The sequence below is a fragment of the Xyrauchen texanus genome, chromosome 48, assembly GCF_025860055.1.
Source record: "Xyrauchen texanus isolate HMW12.3.18 chromosome 48, RBS_HiC_50CHRs, whole genome shotgun sequence".
In the NCBI taxonomy this organism is placed as follows: Eukaryota; Metazoa; Chordata; class Actinopteri; order Cypriniformes; family Catostomidae; genus Xyrauchen; species Xyrauchen texanus.
In genome coordinates, this window is record NC_068323.1 from 4,573,936 (window position 1) to 4,594,912 (window position 20,977).

General features: G+C 40.4%; 2 protein-coding genes across 2 annotated transcripts in view; one reads left to right on the forward strand and one right to left on the reverse strand.

Annotated features, from left to right (window-relative positions):
* Positions 1–16,600, forward strand: part of LOC127639394 (uncharacterized) — an 89,897-nt gene extending 73,297 nt beyond the window's left edge. Inside the window, exon 7 of the mRNA XM_052121379.1 lies at positions 15,901–16,600. Within this exon, the coding sequence (XP_051977339.1) occupies positions 15,901–16,008 (108 nt within the window). The 3' untranslated portion in view covers positions 16,009–16,600. The remainder of the gene's footprint in view (positions 1–15,900) is intronic.
* The window catches only part of LOC127639470 (uncharacterized), a 376,863-nt gene that overhangs the window by 236,067 nt on the left and 119,819 nt on the right, over positions 1–20,977 (reverse strand). The gene's annotated exons all lie outside the window — the stretch shown is intronic.

Consider the following 20,977-nt stretch of genomic DNA (forward strand, 5'->3'; position numbering starts at 1 on the left):
CTGTTACTTTCTCAGTAAAATTAAACATTTAAAATATACTTTATTCACTTCAACAGTAAATGTCTGTTGTGTAAGTTTGAGCTGTTTTCCTGAGAAATGAGATAGTTGCTCATATACAGTATGAATGTGATGTGGATTGTGTTGTGTGGTGAAATGTAGCGTAAAGAGCACATCGTTGAATGTTTGTAGGTGGCGCCATTTTGCCACACCTTATTCTGAAACCCATATCAGATGTAAATGTTTCCCAATTCTGATGCGTGTGCAAAGTTTCATGAGTTTTCGAGTATGTTCAGGCCCTCAAATTTGCAGGGAATTTTGGGTGTAAAAAATAAAGGCCTAGAACAACAATAGTACCCTTGCACCATCGGTGCAATAGTGTAATAGTACCCTAATGATTAAAGGAACTATTACAATTACTCAACTTTGCTCTGTTCGGCAGTAGATCCTTAGCTTCATTTGGTCAATAACATGCTCCAGAAATGTATGCATGTCCTGCATAACAACAAACATCAATGGCTCTACAGCATCATGATCCATGAACTCTGCACTGAAGAACCTGTCCAGGGCCTCAGCAACAACTTCATCCTCCATACAAAGAATCAGAGGCAGCTGAACTGAACCAATGAGGTCATTGCTCAACCTATAACACAATACAAATTACTTTAAGATAACATTTCTGAGTAGTTACTACACAGTCAATTTACCTGTAATGGTAATACCTGTGTGATGGAAAGTCTCTTCCTGTTAGTGAAGAAATGTAGCATAAACTTACCTAGTGTGTCTTGATAATATGCCATTTCTGACCATCTGCTGAACAAGTCTATGCTTTTACCTGAGAGATTTCTTCAAACCTCCTTTTTCTCAACCTAAATACAGGCTTGAGATCAGCTCTCAGGAAGGCTTTGGACTCCTCAGTGTAGTAGGCTAACATTTTTCTATGGCTGGAAAACAGTGATCGAATACACAACTGTTACATAATACATTTTTATCTCATTTTATATCACATCTCAAGTTCTCCATCAACATCCCACACCACCATTTCCTCAGATTTGCCATGTCCAACTGCTCAAAACATAACAGTTAATGCCCCTTGTAAATGACATCATCTCAAAGGTACAGCACTAATAATACTCACAATTGTGTAGTCAAATGGGGCATCCAGCACCATGTACAATGCAGAATATACATGAACAACACGTCAGAATAAGGCAAACACAGAGTATTAATAAACCATAAATATACTGTACATCTTACCATCCTCATAAATATACCACAGTCATTTCCATACGGATGTAATATAATGGTTTCAAATTCATATTTTTACCTGTAAATCAAGGCCTGACTTTTCAGTCCATTTTCCAGGAATTATCCTTTATGCAATATCCCTGTCAGGTATGCAGGACAAATAAATCAATAACAATTGCTGTGTCAAATTATAAGTCTGTACAAGGTTATTATATAGATGATCAATTTTATTCCATTGAGTTTAATTACACACACACACACACACATATGTGTATATGTCAACAAGCTTCAATTCATTGTGTATATGAAATACTTTGATTGTCAAGACAGCACATCTACACTATAAATGCATTACAGTCTGCTTGGTTTATTATAAAGAGAGGAGAAACACTCAGTTGTTTCAGCATCTAAACGACATGATGAACTTAAGACGGTTTATAAACGTTCTTTACTGATTTCTTATATGAAGTGTAGTTAACCAGTTAGCAACGAAGTTATATCAAGACAATATGAAAAATTATCTAATCCTTAAAAAGCATACATTTTACTTTATTTACGGTAATAATAGTGCGCATGTGTGAGTCTGAGACTGCAGGTCTGAGGATAGATCCTCCTCATTCCGCAAGTGGGCGTTCCTACTGCTGTCACTCGTTATTGATCGACTGCACTATATGGCCTGCAGTAGGAACGGGGCGTTACTTTCACTTTCAGCATGTGAATATGAAGAATATCAACCGAGTTCGGGGATTATTGTCAGTTTTATTTATTTATTATTATCTTTAATTGTTGTTTCAAGTGGGAAAGTTACTGTTGTATGTATTCGTCTTGTTGCATTTCTTACATAGAAGACATTATTTTCTAAACAGCTCGAAGCCGCAGATGACAATTTACATTTTTCTCCAGAACATCTGATGAAAATGAAGATCATCTTTTATTTGCTCTTTGTGTGTTTTGTGCTCGATGATGGTAAGACATTGTGACATTCTTCCTATTAATGATGAAACATTCACAAACTGACACAGCTTCATATAATGATCCCGAATGTGTTTGTTTGTCGGTTCCGTGTTTCCATATGAATGAATGAGATTTAGGGTTTTATTATTAGGGTAAAATTATTGTTCTGTATTTAAAGATGAAAATGAGGCAATCTGTCCCGTATTTAAGCTGGTCAGATGTCATCAGGTGAAGTTGTTCCAGATCGTTAATTTAACATCGATATAAGGTGAAAATTTTGCATTGGGTGTGATAAATCAGGTCTGGGCTTTGTCCAGGCCACTCAATTTCTTCTACGTCAGACACACTAAATAAATCATATCCTTATGTACACAGGGGCATTTTCAGGCTAAAATACAAAAGCACAGTGATAAAATGTAATATTAATTAAATAAGTTAGTGGTTAATGGGGGCCAGTTCCCCTCTGGCTAACATCATGAATATAATGCCTATATTATTTATTTATGTGCAGTGCAAGTCATGGTTTAAAATGAGTAAACCAAGTAAGTGTTAAGGGCCAGTGTTTATACAAAGATTTTGTATGAACTGTAAGATTAATTTGAGTTTTTTGTAAGACTAATGTCTTTGAAGTTCATCCTGGATTAACTGCAGAAGTTCACATGCAATTTTTCTTTGTTAGTTGGCTGATGAAGGCTTTTGTTGGCAATTCATTGATAGTCTATGTGAGCCATTTCAAGAGTGTAGTCCATCAATAGATCAAGGTGATGTAGGCAGAGATCCGTTAAGTGCATCGCAGTTCAACTGGCCGGTAATTTCAGTGATGTCTATAAGTCCAAGGTTCAGGCAATGACATCTGAATTATCCCATGTCTTATGGTTGGAGTTGGCATCAGTTCATCCTCTGAGGTCAATCGTAATAGACTGAAGTGATGTCTGGCTGGCACCGGCTGCATTTAGTCGACATCATCAATTCTGCTAAATAAAATTATTGTGACAATGTAAATATTTATAGATGTGAATTTGGATTAAGAACAAAGTTGTCTCTTTGTCCAGAGGACAAGTGTAATTAGACCAACTGCAGAGCTTTAATTGGTCAACTAACAGAAGAATATTTTCTTGACTATCTTGGAGTAGAATTATGATTGACCTTCATTGGTATTAACCAAACTCTTTAATTAGAAGGGGGTGTCACATGTTTTTGTCCATATACTGTATGATGCACATTGTTTTAGGTTACCTGGTGAAATATTTTTATCAGGATACACTGAAGAAAATCCCCTAAAAATGCAGCAGTTTGTACAGATTGTGTGCATGAGGAGGGATATACAGTGTGAATGTGATGTGGATTGTGTTGTGTGCATGAGGAGGGATATACAGTGTGAATGTGATGTGGATTGTGTTGTGTACATGAGGAGGGATATACAGTGTGAATGTGATGTGGATTGTGTTGTGTACATGAGGAGGGGATATACAGTGTGAATGTGATGTGGATTGTGTTGTGTACATGAGGAGGGATATACAGTGTGAATGTGATGTGGATTGTGTTGTGTACATGAGGAGGGATATACAGTGTGAATGTGATGTGGATTGTGTTGCGTGCATGAGGAGGGATATACAGTGTGAATGTGATGTGGATTGTGTTGTGTACATGAGGAGGGATATACAGTGTGAATGTGATGTGGATTGTGTTGTGTGCATGAGGAGGGATATACAGTGTGAATGTGATGTGGATTGTGTTGTGTGCATGAGGAGGGATATACAGTGTGAATGTGATGTGGATTGTGTTGTGTACATGAGGAGGGATATACAGTGTGAATGTGATGTGGATTGTGTTGTGTACATGAGGAGGGATATACAGTGTGAATGTGATGTGGATTGTGTTGTGTACATGAGGAGGGATATACAGTGTGAATGTGATGTGGATTGTGTTGTGTACATGAGGAGGGATATACAGTGTGAATGTGATGTGGATTGTGTTGTGTGCATGAGGAGGGATATACAGTGTGAATGTGATGTGGATTGTGTTGTGTGCATGAGGAGGGATATACAGTGTGAATGTGATGTGGATTGTGTTGTGTGCATGAGGAGGGATATACAGTGTGAATGTGATGTGGATTGTGTTGTGTGCATGAGGAGGGATATACAGTGTGAATGTGATGTGGATTGTGTTGTGTGCATGAGGAGGGATATACAGTGTGAATGTGATGTGGATTGTGTTGTGTGCATGAGGAGGGATATACAGTGTGAATGTGATGTGGATTGTGTTGTGTGCATGAGGAGGGATATACAGTGTGAATGTGATGTGGATTGTGTTGTGTGCATGAGGAGGGATATACAGTGTGAATGTGATGTGGATTGTGTTGTGTGCATGAGGAGGGATATACAGTGTGAATGTGATGTGGATTGTGTTGTGTGCATGAGGAGGGATATACAGTGTGAATGTGATGTGGATTGTGTTGTGTGCATGAGGAGGGATATACAGTGTGAATGTGATGTGGATTGTGTTGTGTGCATGAGGAGGGATATACAGTGTGAATGTGATGTGGATTGTGTTGTGTGCATGAGGAGGGATATACAGTGTGAATGTGATGTGGATTGTGTTGTGTGCATGAGGAGGGATATACAGTGTGAATGTGATGTGGATTGTGTTGTGTGCATGAGGAGGGATATACAGTGTGAATGTGATGTGGATTGTGTTGTGTGCATGAGGAGGGATATACAGTGTGAATGTGATGTGGATTGTGTTGTGTGCATGAGGAGGGATATACAGTGTGAATGTGATGTGGATTGTGTTGTGTGCATGAGGAGGGATATACAGTGTGAATGTGATGTGGATTGTGTTGTGTGCATGAGGAGGGATATACAGTGTGAATGTGATGTGGATTGTGTTGTGTGCATGAGGAGGGATATACAGTGTGAATGTGATGTGGATTGTGTTGTGTGCATGAGGAGGGATATACAGTGTGAATGTGATGTGGATTGTGTTGTGTGCATGAGGAGGGATATACAGTGTGAATGTGATGTGGATTGTGTTGTGTGCATGAGGAGGGATATACAGTGTGAATGTGATGTGGATTGTGTTGTGTGCATGAGGAGGGATATACAGTGTGAATGTGATTTGGATTGTGTTGTGTGCATGAGGAGGGATATACAGTGTGAATGTGATGTGGATTGTGTTGTGTGCATGAGGAGGGATATACAGTGTGAATGTGATGTGGATTGTGTTGTGTGCATGAGGAGGGATATACAGTGTGAATGTGATGTGGATTGTGTTGTGTGCATGAGGAGGGATATACAGTGTGAATGTGATGTGGATTGTGTTGTGTGCATGAGGAGGGATATACAGTGTGAATGTGATGTGGATTGTGTTGTGTGCATGAGGAGGGATATACAGTGTGAATGTGATGTGGATTGTGTTGTGTGCATGAGGAGGGATATACAGTGTGAATGTGATGTGGATTGTGTTGTGTGCATGAGGAGGGATATACAGTGTGAATGTGATGTGGATTGTGTTGTGTGTATGAGGAGGGATATACAGTGTGAATGTGATGTGGATTGTGTTGTGTGCATGAGGAGGGATATACAGTGTGAATGTGATGTGGATTGTGTTGTGTGTATGAGGAGGGATATACAGTGTGAATGTGATGTGGATTGTGTTGTGTGCATGAGGAGGGATATACAGTGTGAATGTGATGTGGATTGTGTTGTGTACATGAGGAGGGATATACAGTGTGAATGTGATGTGGATTGTGTTGTGTGTATGAGGAGGGATATACAGTGTGAATGTGATGTGGATTGTGTTGTGTGTATGAGGAGGGATATACAGTGTGAATGTGATGTGGATTGTGTTGCGTGCATGAGGAGGGATATACAGTGTGAATGTGATGTGGATTGTGTTGTGTGCATGAGGAGGGATATACAGTGTGAATGTGATGTGGATGGATGGATATGTGATGTGATGTGATTGTGGCATGAGGAGGGATATACAGTGTGAATGTGATGTGGATTGTGTTGTGTGTATGAGGAGGGATATACAGGTGAATGTGATGTGGATTGTGTTGCGGCATGAGGAGGGATATACAGTGTGAATGTGATGTGGATTGTGTTGTGTGCATGAGGAGGGATATACAGTGTGAATGTGATGTGGATTGTGTTGTGTGTATGAGGAGGGATATACAGTGTGAATGTGATGTGGATTGTGTTGCGTGCATGAGGAGGGATATACAGTGTGAATGTGATGTGGATTGTGTTGTGTGTATGAGGAGGGATATTCAGTGTGAATGTGATGTGGATTGTGTTGCGTGCATGAGGAGGGATATACAGTGTGAATGTGATGTGGATTGTGTTGCGTGCATGAGGAGGGATATACAGTGTGAATGTGATGTGGATTGTGTTGTGTGTATGAGGAGGGATATACAGTGTGAATGTGATGTGGATTGTGTTGTGCATGAGGAGGGATATACAGTGTGAATGTGATGTGGATTGTGTTGTGTGCATGAGGAGGGATATACAGTGTGAATGTGATGTGGATTGTGTTGTGTGCATGAGGAGGGATATACAGTGTGAATGTGATGTGGATTGTGCCGCGTGCATGAGGAGGGATATACAGTGTGAATGTGATTTGGATTGTGTTGTGTGCATGAGGAGGGATATACAGTGTGAATGTGATGTGGATTGTGTTGTGTGCATGAGGAGGGGATATACAGTGTGAATGTGATGTGGATTGTGTTGTGTGCATGAGGAGGGATATACAGTGTGAATGTGATGTGGATTGTGTTGTGTGCATGAGGAGGGATATACAGTGTGAATGTGATGTGGATTGTGTTGTGTGCATGAGGAGGGATATACAGTGTGAATGTGATGTGGATTGTGTTGTGTGCATGAGGAGGGATATACAGTGTGAATGTGATGTGGATTGTGTTGTGCGCATGAGGAGGGATATACAGTGTGAATGTGATGTGGATTGTGTTGTGCGCATGAGGAGGGATATACAGTGTGAATGTGATGTGGATTGTGTTGCGTGCGTGAGGAGGGATATACAGTGTGAATGTGATGTGGATTGTGTTGCGTGCATGAGGAGGGATATACAGTGTGAATGTGATGTGGATTGTGTTGTGTGTATGAGGAGGGATATTCAGTGTGAATGTGATGTGGATTGTGTTGCGTGCATGAGGAGGGATATACAGTGTGAATGTGATGTGGATTGTGTTGTGTGCATGAGGAGGGATATACAGTGTGAATGTGATGTGGATTGTGTTGCGTGCGTGAGGAGGGATATACAGTGTGAATGTGATGTGGATTGTGTTGTGTGTATGAGGAGGGATATACAGTGTGAATGTGATGTGGATTGTGTTGCGTGCATGAGGAGGGATATACAGTGTGAATGTGATGTGGATTGTGTTGTGTGCATGAGGAGGGATATACAGTGTGAATGTGATGTGGATTGTGTTGTGTACATGAGGAGGGGATATACAGTGTGAATGTGATGTGGATTGTGTTGTGTGTATGAGGAGGGATATACAGTGTGAATGTGATGTGGATTGTGTTGTGTGTATGAGGAGGGATATACAGTGTGAATGTGATGTGGATTGTGTTGCGTGCATGAGGAGGGATATACAGTGTGAATGTGATGTGGATTGTGTTGTGTGTATGAGGAGGGATATTCAGTGTGAATGTGATGTGGATTGTGTTGCGTGCATGAGGAGGGATATACAGTGTGAATGTGATGTGGATTGTGTTATGTGCATGAGGAGGGATATACAGTGTGAATGTGATGTGGATTGTGTTGTGTGTATGAGGAGGGATATACAGTGTGAATGTGATGTGGATTGTGTTGCGTGCATGAGGAGGGATATACAGTGTGAATGTGATGTGGATTGTGTTGTGTGTATGAGGAGGGATATACAGTGTGAATGTGATGTGGATTGTGTTGTGTGCATGAGGAGGGATATACAGTGTGAATGTGATGTGGATTGTGTTGCGTGCATGAGGAGGGATATACAGTGTGAATGTGATGTGGATTGTGTTGTGTGCATGAGGAGGGATATACAGTGTGAATGTGATGTGGATTGTGTTGTGTGTATGAGGAGGGATATACAGTGTGAATGTGATGTGGATTGTGTTGTGTGCATGAGGAGGGATATACAGTGTGAATGTGATGTGGATTGTGTTGTGTGTATGAGGAGGGATATACAGTGTGAATGTGATGTGGATTGTGTTGTGTGCATGAGGAGGGATATACAGTGTGAATGTGATGTGGATTGTGTTGTGTGCATGAGGAGGGATATACAGTGTGAATGTGATGTGGATTGTGTTGTGTACATGAGGAGGGGATATACAGTGTGAATGTGATGTGGATTGTGTTGTGTGTATGAGGAGGGATATACAGTGTGAATGTGATGTGGATTGTGTTGTGTACATGAGGAGGGATATACAGTGTGAATGTGATGTGGATTGTGTTGTGTGCATGAGGAGGGATATACAGTGTGAATGTGATGTGGATTGTGTTGTGTACATGAGGAGGGATAGACAGTGTGAATGTGATGTGGATTGTGTTGTGTGCATGAGGAGGGATATACAGTGTGAATGTGATGTGGATTGTGTTGTGTGTATGTGGAGGGATATACAGTGTGAATGTGATGTGGATTGTGTTGTGTGTATGAGGAGGGATATACAGTGTGAATGTGATGTGGATTGTGTTGTGTACATGAGGAGGGATAGACAGTGTGAATGTGATGTGGATTGTGTTGTGTGTATGAGGAGGGATATACAGTGTGAATGTGATGTGGATTGTGTTGTGTACATGAGGAGGGATATACAGTGTGAATGTGATGTGGATTGTGTTGTGTGCATGAGGAGGGATATACAGTGTGAATGTGATGTGGATTGTGTTGTGTACATGAGGAGGGGATATACAGTGTGAATGTGATGTGGATTGTGTTGTGTGTATGAGGAGGGATATACAGTGTGAATGTGATGTGGATTGTGTTGTGTACATGAGGAGGGATATACAGTGTGAATGTGATGTGGATTGTGTTGTGTGCATGAGGAGGGATATACAGTGTGAATGTGATGTGGATTGTGTTGTGTACATGAGGAGGGATAGACAGTGTGAATGTGATGTGGATTGTGTTGTGTGCATGAGGAGGGATATACAGTGTGAATGTGATGTGGATTGTGTTGTGTGTATGAGGAGGGATATACAGTGTGAATGTGATGTGGATTGTGTTGTGTACATGAGGAGGGATATACAGTGTGAATGTGATGTGGATTGTGTTGTGTGTATGAGGAGGGATATACAGTGTGAATGTGATGTGGATTGTGTTGTGTACATGAGGAGGGATAGACAGTGTGAATGTGATGTGGATTGTGTTGTGTGTATGAGGAGGGATATACAGTGTGAATGTGATGTGGATTGTGTTGTGTACATGAGGAGGGATATACAGTGTGAATGTGATGTGGATTGTGTTGTGTGCATGAGGAGGGATATACAGTGTGAATGTGATGTGGATTGTGTTGTGTACATGAGGAGGGATATACAGTGTGAATGTGATGTGGATTGTGTTAGCGTGCATGAGGAGGGATATACAGTGTGAATGTGATGTGGATTGTGTTGTGTGTATGAGGAGGGATATACAGTGTGAATGTGATGTGGATTGTGTTGCGTGCATGAGGAGGGATATACAGTGTGAATGTGATGTGGATTGTGTTGTGTGTATGAGGAGGGATATACAGTGTGAATGTGATGTGGATTGTGTTGTGTGTATGAGGAGGGATATACAGTGTGAATGTGATGTGGATTGTGTTGCGTGCATGAGGAGGGATATACAGTGTGAATGTGATGTGGATTGTGTTGTGTGTATGAGGAGGGATATTCAGTGTGAATGTGATGTGGATTGTGTTGCGTGCATGAGGAGGGATATACAGTGTGAATGTGATGTGGATTGTGTTGTGTACATGAGGAGGGATATACAGTGTGAATGTGATGTGGATTGTGTTGTGTGCATGAGGAGGGATATACAGTGTGAATGTGATGTGGATTGTGTTGAGTGCATGAGGAGGGATATACAGTGTGAATGTGATGTGGATTGTGTTGCGTGCATGAGGAGGGATATACAGTGTGAATGTGATGTGGATTGTGTTGTGTGTATGAGGAGGGATATACAGTGTGAATGTGATGTGGATTGTGTTGCGTGCATGAGGAGGGATATACAGTGTGAATGTGATGTGGATTGTGTTGTGTACATGAGGAGGGGATATACAGTGTGAATGTGATGTGGATTGTGTTGTGTGTATGAGGAGGGATATACAGTGTGAATGTGATGTGGATTGTGTTGTGTGCATGAGGAGGGATATACAGTGTGAATGTGATGTGGATTGTGTTGTGTGCATGAGGAGGGATATACAGTGTGAATGTGATGTGGATTGTGTTGTGTACATGAGGAGGGATAGACAGTGTGAATGTGATGTGGATTGTGTTGTGTGCATGAGGAGGGATATACAGTGTGAATGTGATGTGGATTGTGTTGTGTGTATGAGGAGGGATATACAGTGTGAATGTGATGTGGATTGTGTTGTGTACATGAGGAGGGATATACAGTGTGTGTGTGATGTGGATTGTGTTGTGTGCATGAGGAGGGATATACAGTGTGAATGTGATGTGGATTGTGTTGTGTGCATGTGGAGGGGATATACAGTGTGAATGTGATGTGGATTGTGTTGTGTGCATGTGGAGGGGATATACAGTGTGAATGTGATGTGGATTGTGTTGTGTACATGAGGAGGGATATACAGTGTGAATGTGATGTGGATTGTGTTGTGCACATGAGGAGGGATATACAGTGTGAATGTGATGTGGATTGTGTTGTGTGTATGAGGAGGGATATACAGTGTGAATGTGATGTGGATTGTGTTGTGTGCATGAGGAGGGATATACAGTGTGAATGTGATGTGGATTGTGTTGTGTGTATGAGGAGGGATATACAGTGCGAATGTGATGTGGATTGTGTTGTGCACATGAGGAGGGATATACAGTATTACTGTGATGTGGATTGTGTTGTGTGTACAATAGATGTGTACAAAAAATACTTGAGAAAGATGTTAGTTTGTGTCATAAGTGAATGTTCTTGTTGTGTTTGTTTGTGTCATCTTGACAATATGACCTTGTAATTGGGGGTTGATGGGAAAGGAGGAGGCGAGAACCGGCTTGACGATATAAATAATAGCTTAATATAAAACTGATCCAAAAATTCAAACACACACTCATTTGTCGGACAGCTACCCGTAACTCTCTCTCTGTCGTCCCCCCTCCCCCCTTTTCCCCATCTACCTGGATGAAGGAGGGGACAAGGGGAGGGAAATCAAAAAAATGTGGCACCTACACACTGTAATGGCGATCATGCCAAATTAACAAGAGGGAAAGGATAACATTGAGCAGCAGTGGGAGAGAGAGAGAAAAAAAAAACACACTCAACGGTTCTCCGATATGCCGTAGCTTGGTCCTCGGCCACTCCTCCAACCTCCAATGGACGTCAGCCACGCCTCCCCAGGTGGATCGGAGGCAGTCTTCTGACCCCTGGTGGACGGAACGCCCTGCCACGTTCTCGGGAAACAGAAAGGGTCTCCGCCGCCCCAGGCAGTAGTTCTCCCACTCCAGGCATTCAGCCGGGAGCCCCTCCCCGCTCACGGTCGTCACGACCCCGCCACGTTTAGCGGCTCATAGGGGTCTTCCCCCGCCTCTGGCTGCGGCCTAAACCGCTCCAGGCAGTCAGCTAGGAGCCCCTTCTCCTTTATGGTCGGCGGACGCTCGTCCGCACTGAGGCGATCGGGCTCCTCCGTCCCCTGGCAGATGGCCGTGGCTGCTCCGTTGGGGTGGATGGTAGTGGCGTGGAATCTACTACGGCGCATCCCTCCTCCTTCCTGTGTTTCGGCACCAGTGTAAAGGGGATAATGAAAGGAGAAGGCGAGAACCGGCTTGACGATATAAATGATAGTTTCATATAAAACTGAACCAAAAAGACAAACACACACACAGGTGTCGGACAGCTGCCATAAATCTCTCTCTCTGTCGCACTGCCGTCTTCGGTCAGCCTTTATCCCTCTCAAGGGCTAATTAGCCTGATTAGGGGCTGGGTGTGTGGACTCACGACCTTGCCCCGCCCTGCCACAGACCTGTAAAAGAATCATTTTCAGTGTTTTCCTGTTGTGCATCTTGAAGAGTGACTGTTCATTTGTGTCTCCAGGTGTGTTTGGTGTTGATGAAATGAAGACGTCTGTGTCAGTGATGGACGGAGATACTCTGACTTTACACACTGCTGTTACTGGATTACAGAATAACAAAACAAATTTAATTGAATGGTATATTAATCTCAATCTCATAGCTCTAATCAATGGAGATCTCAGTATGTTCTGTACAGATGTGAAGTGTGCAGGTGGTTATAATGAGAGATTCAGAGACAGACTGAAGATGAACAATCAGACTGGATCTCTCACCATCATGAACATCAGAATTACAGACTCTGGAGTTTATCTACAACTGACCATCAACAACAACATCAGAGAAGAAAAGACATTCACTGTCAGTGTCCAACCTGGTGAGTCATTTAATGAGTGTTTAAAAGCAAATTTGATTAAATAATCTTCACTTTACCTGTATATTAATTCACATATAAATATAATCTCTTTACATTAAAAATAATTGTCATAGGTTCATATTGTTAAGACTAGTTTATTATCTTCCTCCAGATGCCAGACATCGTTGAACTGTGATTTTGCGCTCCTTCAGATATTTCTGGATCTGAGGGTGCCGGTCTGTAATGATGCAGTTTAGCATCACACCTTTTGCCTCTAAAACCTCATTGCACTAGTTAAAATATGCACAATAAATAAATCAGGCAGAAAAGAAACAACAGTGAGGTTTTAGATTATATTTGATTATTATTTCAAGTGCCTCCACAATTAATATTGTCCACTGTGGAATTAATGATATTTTAAACACCATCAGGACATTGATTGACATTACCTGTGTCTCAATCAGCTCCCCTGCTTGTGAATCAGTATTTAGCAATTTGCATTTGATTACCTGATCAGTGCCTGGACTACTAAATTTGGGAGCTTATTGAGAAGCACCAATTCTCTTAATACATAACCATGTGATTGTGTAATGTTAGGGGTCATGTCCAGTATGGTTAATATGTTACTCTGCAGGTGCATCATGGTGTAGCTCCCATATTTTAGAGTGGCCTAAAAATTATAGACTACACTTCACACAATATATTAATATTACACTCGAGAAGATATTGTTAATCTGTGTATGTTCTGATTTGAATAACAGCATGCTAATAATGATACACTTGTTCTCTTAATAACGTTCTGTCCTCTACTATGGTGGAGGTTTATTCACCCAAAAGAAGAAACTGTTCATGTGTGTTTCAGGAGTGTCTGCTGCTGAAATGAAGATAAAGTCGGTGATTGAAGGAGATTCTGTCACTCTACACACTGATGATACTGTAAAACAGGGAGATGTTGTGATGACGTGGTATTTCAATGACACTCGTATAGCTGAAATGAATGAAGATCCCAGTAAGAGCTGTACAGATGTGACGTGTGATGAAGGTGCTGAGAGATTCAGAGACAGACTGAAGATTGACCATCAGACTGGAGATCTCACTATCACAAACACCAGAACTACAGACTCTGGACATTATCAACTAGAGATCAGCAGCAGTATCAGCAGCAGCTTCAGCGTAAAGAGCTTCAGTGTTAATGTCAGCGGTGAGGACGATTTCATCATTTAATGCAGATAATCAGATCTTCAGTTGTTATAAAGAGCTGATGATGATCACATTCAGTGACACTAATGACTGTCTCTCTTCATCATTACAGTATCAGACATAAAAACTCCAGATTCAGGTCTGTCTTCTGGTGCTGTAGCAGGAATATGTGTTGCTCTGGTTGTCGTGTATGTTGGTGTAGCTGCTGCTGATTTACTATCGCTGTAAGATCTCAAAACAAGGACAAAATGGCAAGTATTACATACAGCTGATATAAAAGAGGAAAATATATAAAAATAAATAAATGGGTAAAAAGAGTCTTTATATATGTGTAAATGTTTATTTTCATACTCAAAACTAACTGACAAATAAAATGTGTTTAATTGAGTTTTTATTCAACAGACATGGAGATGCGGCACAATGTTCAGGTAAGATACTTCAGTATGTGCATTACATCTTTCTGTCTCTGAATTTACAACAGATTCAGATCAGTTTGATTTCATCTGAAGCGTCTCAGAGATTATTTTCTGTGTTTTAGACAGTTTAACACACATATTCAGTATACGATACATCAGGTCCAAATATTGATATTATATGTTAAATGTACGCTGTAAACTGTGTTCCTTTATTCTCATCTTTATATTTGTATCAAGCTCAACTTTAATGATTTATGCCAAAACAACAAACAAGCAGAAAACAAACATGAAGTAAAAATCATTGTCAATGTAATGCAGTAATTCATATTCATGATTAATGAGTGTTTGACTTTCTTTCTTCAGGACACATTTGAAGAAAAATATCTCAGCTCAGCAGGTCCTTAAAATGCAAGTGGATGAAGATCAAACTTATGAAGCTCAAAAAAAAAAAAATCACAGACAGTCATCATAAACATCATCGACACGACTCCAGCAGTTCAATTAATGTCTTCTAAAGCTTCTATTGATTTTGGTGCAAAAACAATCAATATTTAAGTACTATTTAACTGTAATCCAACGCTTCACGAGAGGGTCGAGTCTAAGCGGTCTCTCGTGTGTCGTATTCACGTTGGCATGTTACAGACGTAATCTCACGTTCTCTTCTCAGTTGGGACAGTATCGTGTCACTTTTGAAGACATTATTTTAACCGCTGGAGTCGTGTCGATGATGTTTATGATGACTGTCTGTGATTTTTGGGGCTTCAAAAGAGAAATCTCCATCCACTTGCATTTTAAGGACCTGCTGAGATATTTTTCTATTTTTCTTCATATTTGATCTGCTGAAGAAAGAAACAATTACAAAATATCTTGAGTTCTGGCAAACTCTCCGCAAACTCACCACTCATTATTTTCACATGTAAATGTAATTGTGACAATAAAATGAGAATTATATTTTTACTGGTTTTAATTTTTAATATTAAGAATTTACATTTATATTAGTGTAAATATAATTACTGATGTGACAATTTTACACTTCACTATTCATAATTATATTCCTGATATCAAGAATTCTCTTTTTAACTGGAGAAAATATAATTTTTGATAATTCATATCCTGCACATGAATACATTTGGAAAGGGGGTTTGAGATTCATTAAAGTTTAAACAGATAATTCAGCAGCACTTTATTTTACAGTTCTGTTCTACATTTACTTACTACATAATTACAACAACTCCAGTAATGACTAGATACTAACCCTAACCTCACCGTAACCCATATTGAGTACATGTAGTTACCTCATATTACTCAGTACTTTCTTGTGTAAGTACACTGAAGTACACATACTGTAAAATAAAGTGCAACTATTACTTTCTCAGTCAAATGAAACATTTCAAAAAGACTTTATTCACTTCAACAGTAAATGTGTGTTGTGTAAGTTTGAGCTGTTTTCTGCCCTTCTGAATCACAAATCCTGTTCATTTCTTTGATCTTCTGTGAATCTGTGTTTTCTTACAGGAGGATGAAAGAGAGATCGAGACTCATGTGATGAATGATGAAGGACAGGAAGAGAGAGAGGATGCACTGAATGACTTGACAACAGTTTGTGCATCAGATGCATCATGAAGTGTCATTCATTAATGGTGTGTTACATAAGTGGAGTGTGTGTAAGAAGGGGGCGTGATGTGTGTTACATAAGTGGAGTGTGTGTAAGAAGGGGGCGTGATGTGTGTTACATAAGTGGAGTGTGTGTATGAAGGGGGCATGATGTGTGTTACATAAGTGGAGTGTGTGTAAGAAGGGGGCATGATGTGTGTTACATAAGTGGAGTGTGTGTAAGAAGGGGGCGTGATGTGTGTTACATAAGTGGAGTGTGTGTAAGAAGAGGGCATGATGTGTGTTACATAAGTGGAGTGTGTGTAAGGAGGGGGCATGATGTGTGTTACATAAGTGGAGTGTGTGTAAGAAGGGGGCATGATGTGTGTTACATAAGTGGAGTGTGTGTATGAAGGGGGCGTGATGCGTGTTACATAAGTGGAGTGTGTGTAAGAAGGGGGCATGATGCGTGTTACATAAGTGGAGTGTGTGTAAGAAGGGGGCGTGATGTGTGTTACATAAGTGGAGTGTGTGTAAGAAGGGGGCGTGATGTGTGTTACATAAGTGGAGTGTGTGTAAGAAGGGGGCGTGATGTGTGTTACATAAGTGGAGTGTGTGTAAGAAGGGGCGTGATGTGTGTTACATAAGTGGAGTGTGTGTAAGAAGGGGGCATGATGTGTGTTACATAAGTGGAGTGTGTGTAAGAAGGGGGCATGATGTGTGTTACATAAGTGGAGTGTGTGTAAGAAGGGGGCGTGATGTGTGTTACATAAGTGGAGTGTGTGTAAGAAGGGGGCATGATGTGTGTTACATAAGTGGAGTGTGTGTAAGAAGGGGCGTGATGTGTGTTACATAAGTGGAGTGTGTGTAAGAAGGGGCGTGATGTGTGTTACATAAGTGGAGTGTGTGTAAGAAGGGGCGTGATGTGTGTTACATAAGTGGAGCGTGTTTAAGAAGGGGCATGATGTGTGTTACATAAGTGGAGCGTGTGTAAGAAGGGGCGTGATGTGTGTTACATAAGTGGAGCGTGTGTAAGAAGGGGCGTGATGTGTGTTACATAAGTGGAGCGTGTGTAAGAAGGGGCATGATGTGTGTTACATAAGTGGAGTGTGTGTAAGAAGGGGCGTGATGTGTGTTACATAAGTGGAGTGTGTGTAAGAAGGGGCGTGATGTGTGTTACATAAGTGGAGCGTGTGTAAGAAGGGGGCATGATGTGTGTTACATAAGTGGAGTGTGTGTAAGAAGGGGCGTGATGTGTGTTACATAAGTGGAGTGTGTGTAAGAAGGGGGCATGATGTGTGTTACATAAGTGGAGTGTGTGTATGAAGGGGGCATGATGTGTGTTACATAAGTGGAGTGTGTGTATGAAGGGGGCATGATGCGTGTTACATAAGTGGAGCGTGTGTAAGAAGGGGGCATGATGTGTGTTACATAAGTGGAGTGTGTGTATGAAGGGGGCATGATGCGTGTTACATAAGTGGAGCGTGTGTAAGAAGGGGGCATGATGTGTGTTACATAAGTGGAGTGTGTGTATGAAGGGGGCGTGATGCGTGTTACATAAGTGGAGCGTGTGTAAGAAGGGGGCATGATGTGTGTTACATAAGTGGAGTGTGTGTAAGAAGGGGGCATGATGCGTGTAACATAAGTGGAGTGTGTGTAAGAAGGGGGCGTGATGTGTGTTACATAAGTGGAGCGTGTGTAAGAAGGGTACATGATGTGTGTTACATAAGTGGAGTGTGTGTAAGAAGGGGGCACGATGTGTGTTACATAAGTGGAGTGTGTGTAAGAAGGGGGCATGATGTGTGTTACATAAGTGGAGTGTGTGTAAGAAGGGGGCATGATGTGTGTTACATAAGTGGAGCGTGTGTAAGAAGGGGGCATGATGTGTGTTACATAAGTGGAGTGTGTGTAAGAAGGGGGCACGATGTGTGTTACATAAGTGGAGTGTGTGTAAGAAGAGGGCATGATGTGTGTTACATAAGTGGAGTGTGTGTGTAAGAAGGGGGCACGATGTGTGTTACATAAGTGGAGTGTGTGTAAGAAGGGGGCATGATGTGTGTTACATAAGTGGAGTGTGTGTAAGAAGGGGGCATGATGTGTGTTACATAAGTGGAGTGTGTGTAAGAAGGGGGCATGATGGGGGTATTTATAGATATACTGTAGATATTGATCGGGAATTCCTGCTGCTGTTCTGGTATATCGCTGCTCTGATCGAGGATCAGTTTTCCCACCTCAAATCCAAACCTCACTTACTATTGAGAAAGGGAAATCTGACTCGAGATCAGTGGCTGCAGTTGTATTTATCTTCCATATGAGCCAACACTGAGATCACTTGATCATAAACTCATCAGACTCGTGTCTTAAACTTGTGAAGAAGTCTTTCTACTCTGGATTTTATATGAATCTCCAAATATTCTCTTCTGCACTGTGTTTGTCGGTGGGGACCGTATATGATTGTGTCGTATTGTTCATTTAAAGCAGTTCAACAGTTTAATTTTGCTGCTGTTGGAAAGACTTGATGCTTAATAGACAAATTATTCAGTTTTACTGACATGAAACAAGAATCTCAAACACACTTTCTCTAGTCTTGAGTTGATGAATTCAGAATACTGGAAACTTTCTGAACAGTGATGAATGTGTTTCATCAGATCATCTGAAGCGCTTCTCAAACATTTCAGTTCCAACATTTGATCAAATAAGAAGCAAATAAATGTTATCTTTAATCTTTTATTTCACTAAAGCAACACACACGTGCCTCAATGAGTAAAATCAATGTGCCTGAAGTTAATATAAAAAGACAATCAAAACCCTCATCTATGCATGTCATTATATTAATGATATTTATACTGTAGTTAAGATAAAACCTGCAGTCAAATCAAGAACATAAATTATAAATATTTCTTCTGGAAATATTAAAATCAGATTTTCTCTTTAAAATGTTTAAATCACTGTAGTTTGATTTATTCATGTGGGTCATGCAGAGACTTCTGGGAACACCAGATTTATTTATTTATTTAACCGTAATTTTAACAAGTTTACTGTTAACATGTATATAATAGATGTGTATTTATTTAGTTGTCCTATTGTGTATTTATATATACTTGTATTTTCTATTCTCTTTTTTTGTTTATATTATCTGTCAAGCTTCTGTCAGCAAGACAAATGTATTGTATGTGTTTAAGTGTACTTGTGCAATAAATCTCATCCTGATTAAAATAATGTTTATTTTCTTGTTAAACATGACATTCATTTGTACCTTTAATCATATGATAAAATCAAACTTTTTACATCTAAATAATTGCACGTATTGTTAATTGTTTAGTTTTTACTGTATTTGTTTGGTTAATTCTCCTGAACAGTTCAACCCAGTTAACATAGTCACATTGTGACGACATAAACAGATCGGATCATGTTGGTTGCGGTGACAAACCAAATTACATTGTTCAGATGTAAGTTTAAATTATTGTATGTTGTTGAACGTGGTGAGTATGTTTGTTCCAGCGGACATATTTTAGTCACTGCAATGCCGCCTGTGTGTTTAACTTTAAACTTGGTTCATATATTCACAGACTGTTTTAAATACCGCATGAACAGGGTTGTTGATCTTACATGGAAGAAAGTTGGGATGGTTTGAGAGTAAATGACAGAATTTGGGACTGGACAAGAGATGTTTCATGAGTGCTGATATTTCAGAACATCAGCACTCGGACGCGTCACTGTTTGTGTCACTCCGCTTGTGTTTGTGCCGTTCTAAACTATAAGAGCAGCACAGATGTGTCTTTTAATTTCTCCTTGTGACATGAAGTCATCGGATTACTACATCATAGCTGGGAAATACAGTTAAACTCACAGCTTCAGCATTAAGGCAAATCACAGCAGAGAGACACAACTGACTGAGTGATGACACACACACTTACCTGATACTATTGGATACTGGCGTGTCCACTTTGGGAAATATAAACATTTAACATGACAGAGGAGAGTACACACCGGATATCAGGAAATACTCAGGGGACCCACCGCTCAGACGGGTGTTTTTACAGAGAAAACAGGATGTGTTTGACCACAATTTCACTATCATAGCAGCTGATTAAAGCCCCGTTCACACTGACAGCGATTTGTAGCTGTTTTCAATGAGAGCTGGCGACTTCCGGTACACGAGCGAAAGCGACCGTTGGCGACAAGATGTGGGCGTGTCAAGCGACGATATGGCTGAATGGACTCTTTTTTTTTTTTAAGTCATCTTTAATGCCAAAAAAAGGATACAAATCACAAGTGACTTATCAAAATATACATAACAATTTTCAAACATAATATGTAAACAAAATACAAGAATTTTGCCAGGGAAACTTATAATTAAAACGAAAAAGAGGACCATATGTTGACAGTTTTAACTGCCTTTTTGTTGTTGGAGCCAGAAATCAAATTAATATAAGGTACAACTTCATGGAGAAAAAGTACAAAATTAGGTTTTTTTAGTGCTGAATTTACATTTATGAATGTGAAATTTTGCCAACAGAATTAATAAATTTATAATGCAATATATCTTTTCTTTACTTTGCCTTCCATAAAAGCAAAATATAACATTCTCCCACAATAAGGCAAAGTTTTTATAAATATGGTCAATGATGAATCTGCTGAAGTTTTGCCAAAATGTCCTGGTGTGTGAGCAGGTGCAAAACAGTTTCTGGGTGACTTCACAGAAAGAACAGTTTGTATTGATGTCTCTTTTAAATGTAACCATGTAATGATCAGCAGGGTATCTGTGAATCATTCTGAATGACACTTCCTTCACCTTGTTTATTATCAGGTATCTGTGAGGAATCATCCAAACCTTTTTCCAATCAATGTCATTTACAAATCGGTTCCAATAAAGAGTTACATTTGGAATAGAGACAATTTCTTTCTGAAACAAAGCACGAATGTTCTTATTCTCACGAGGAAGTTGAGGAAAAACAGATTTTTCCAACTGGTGATTCATCCACATCGGGGAGGGAGA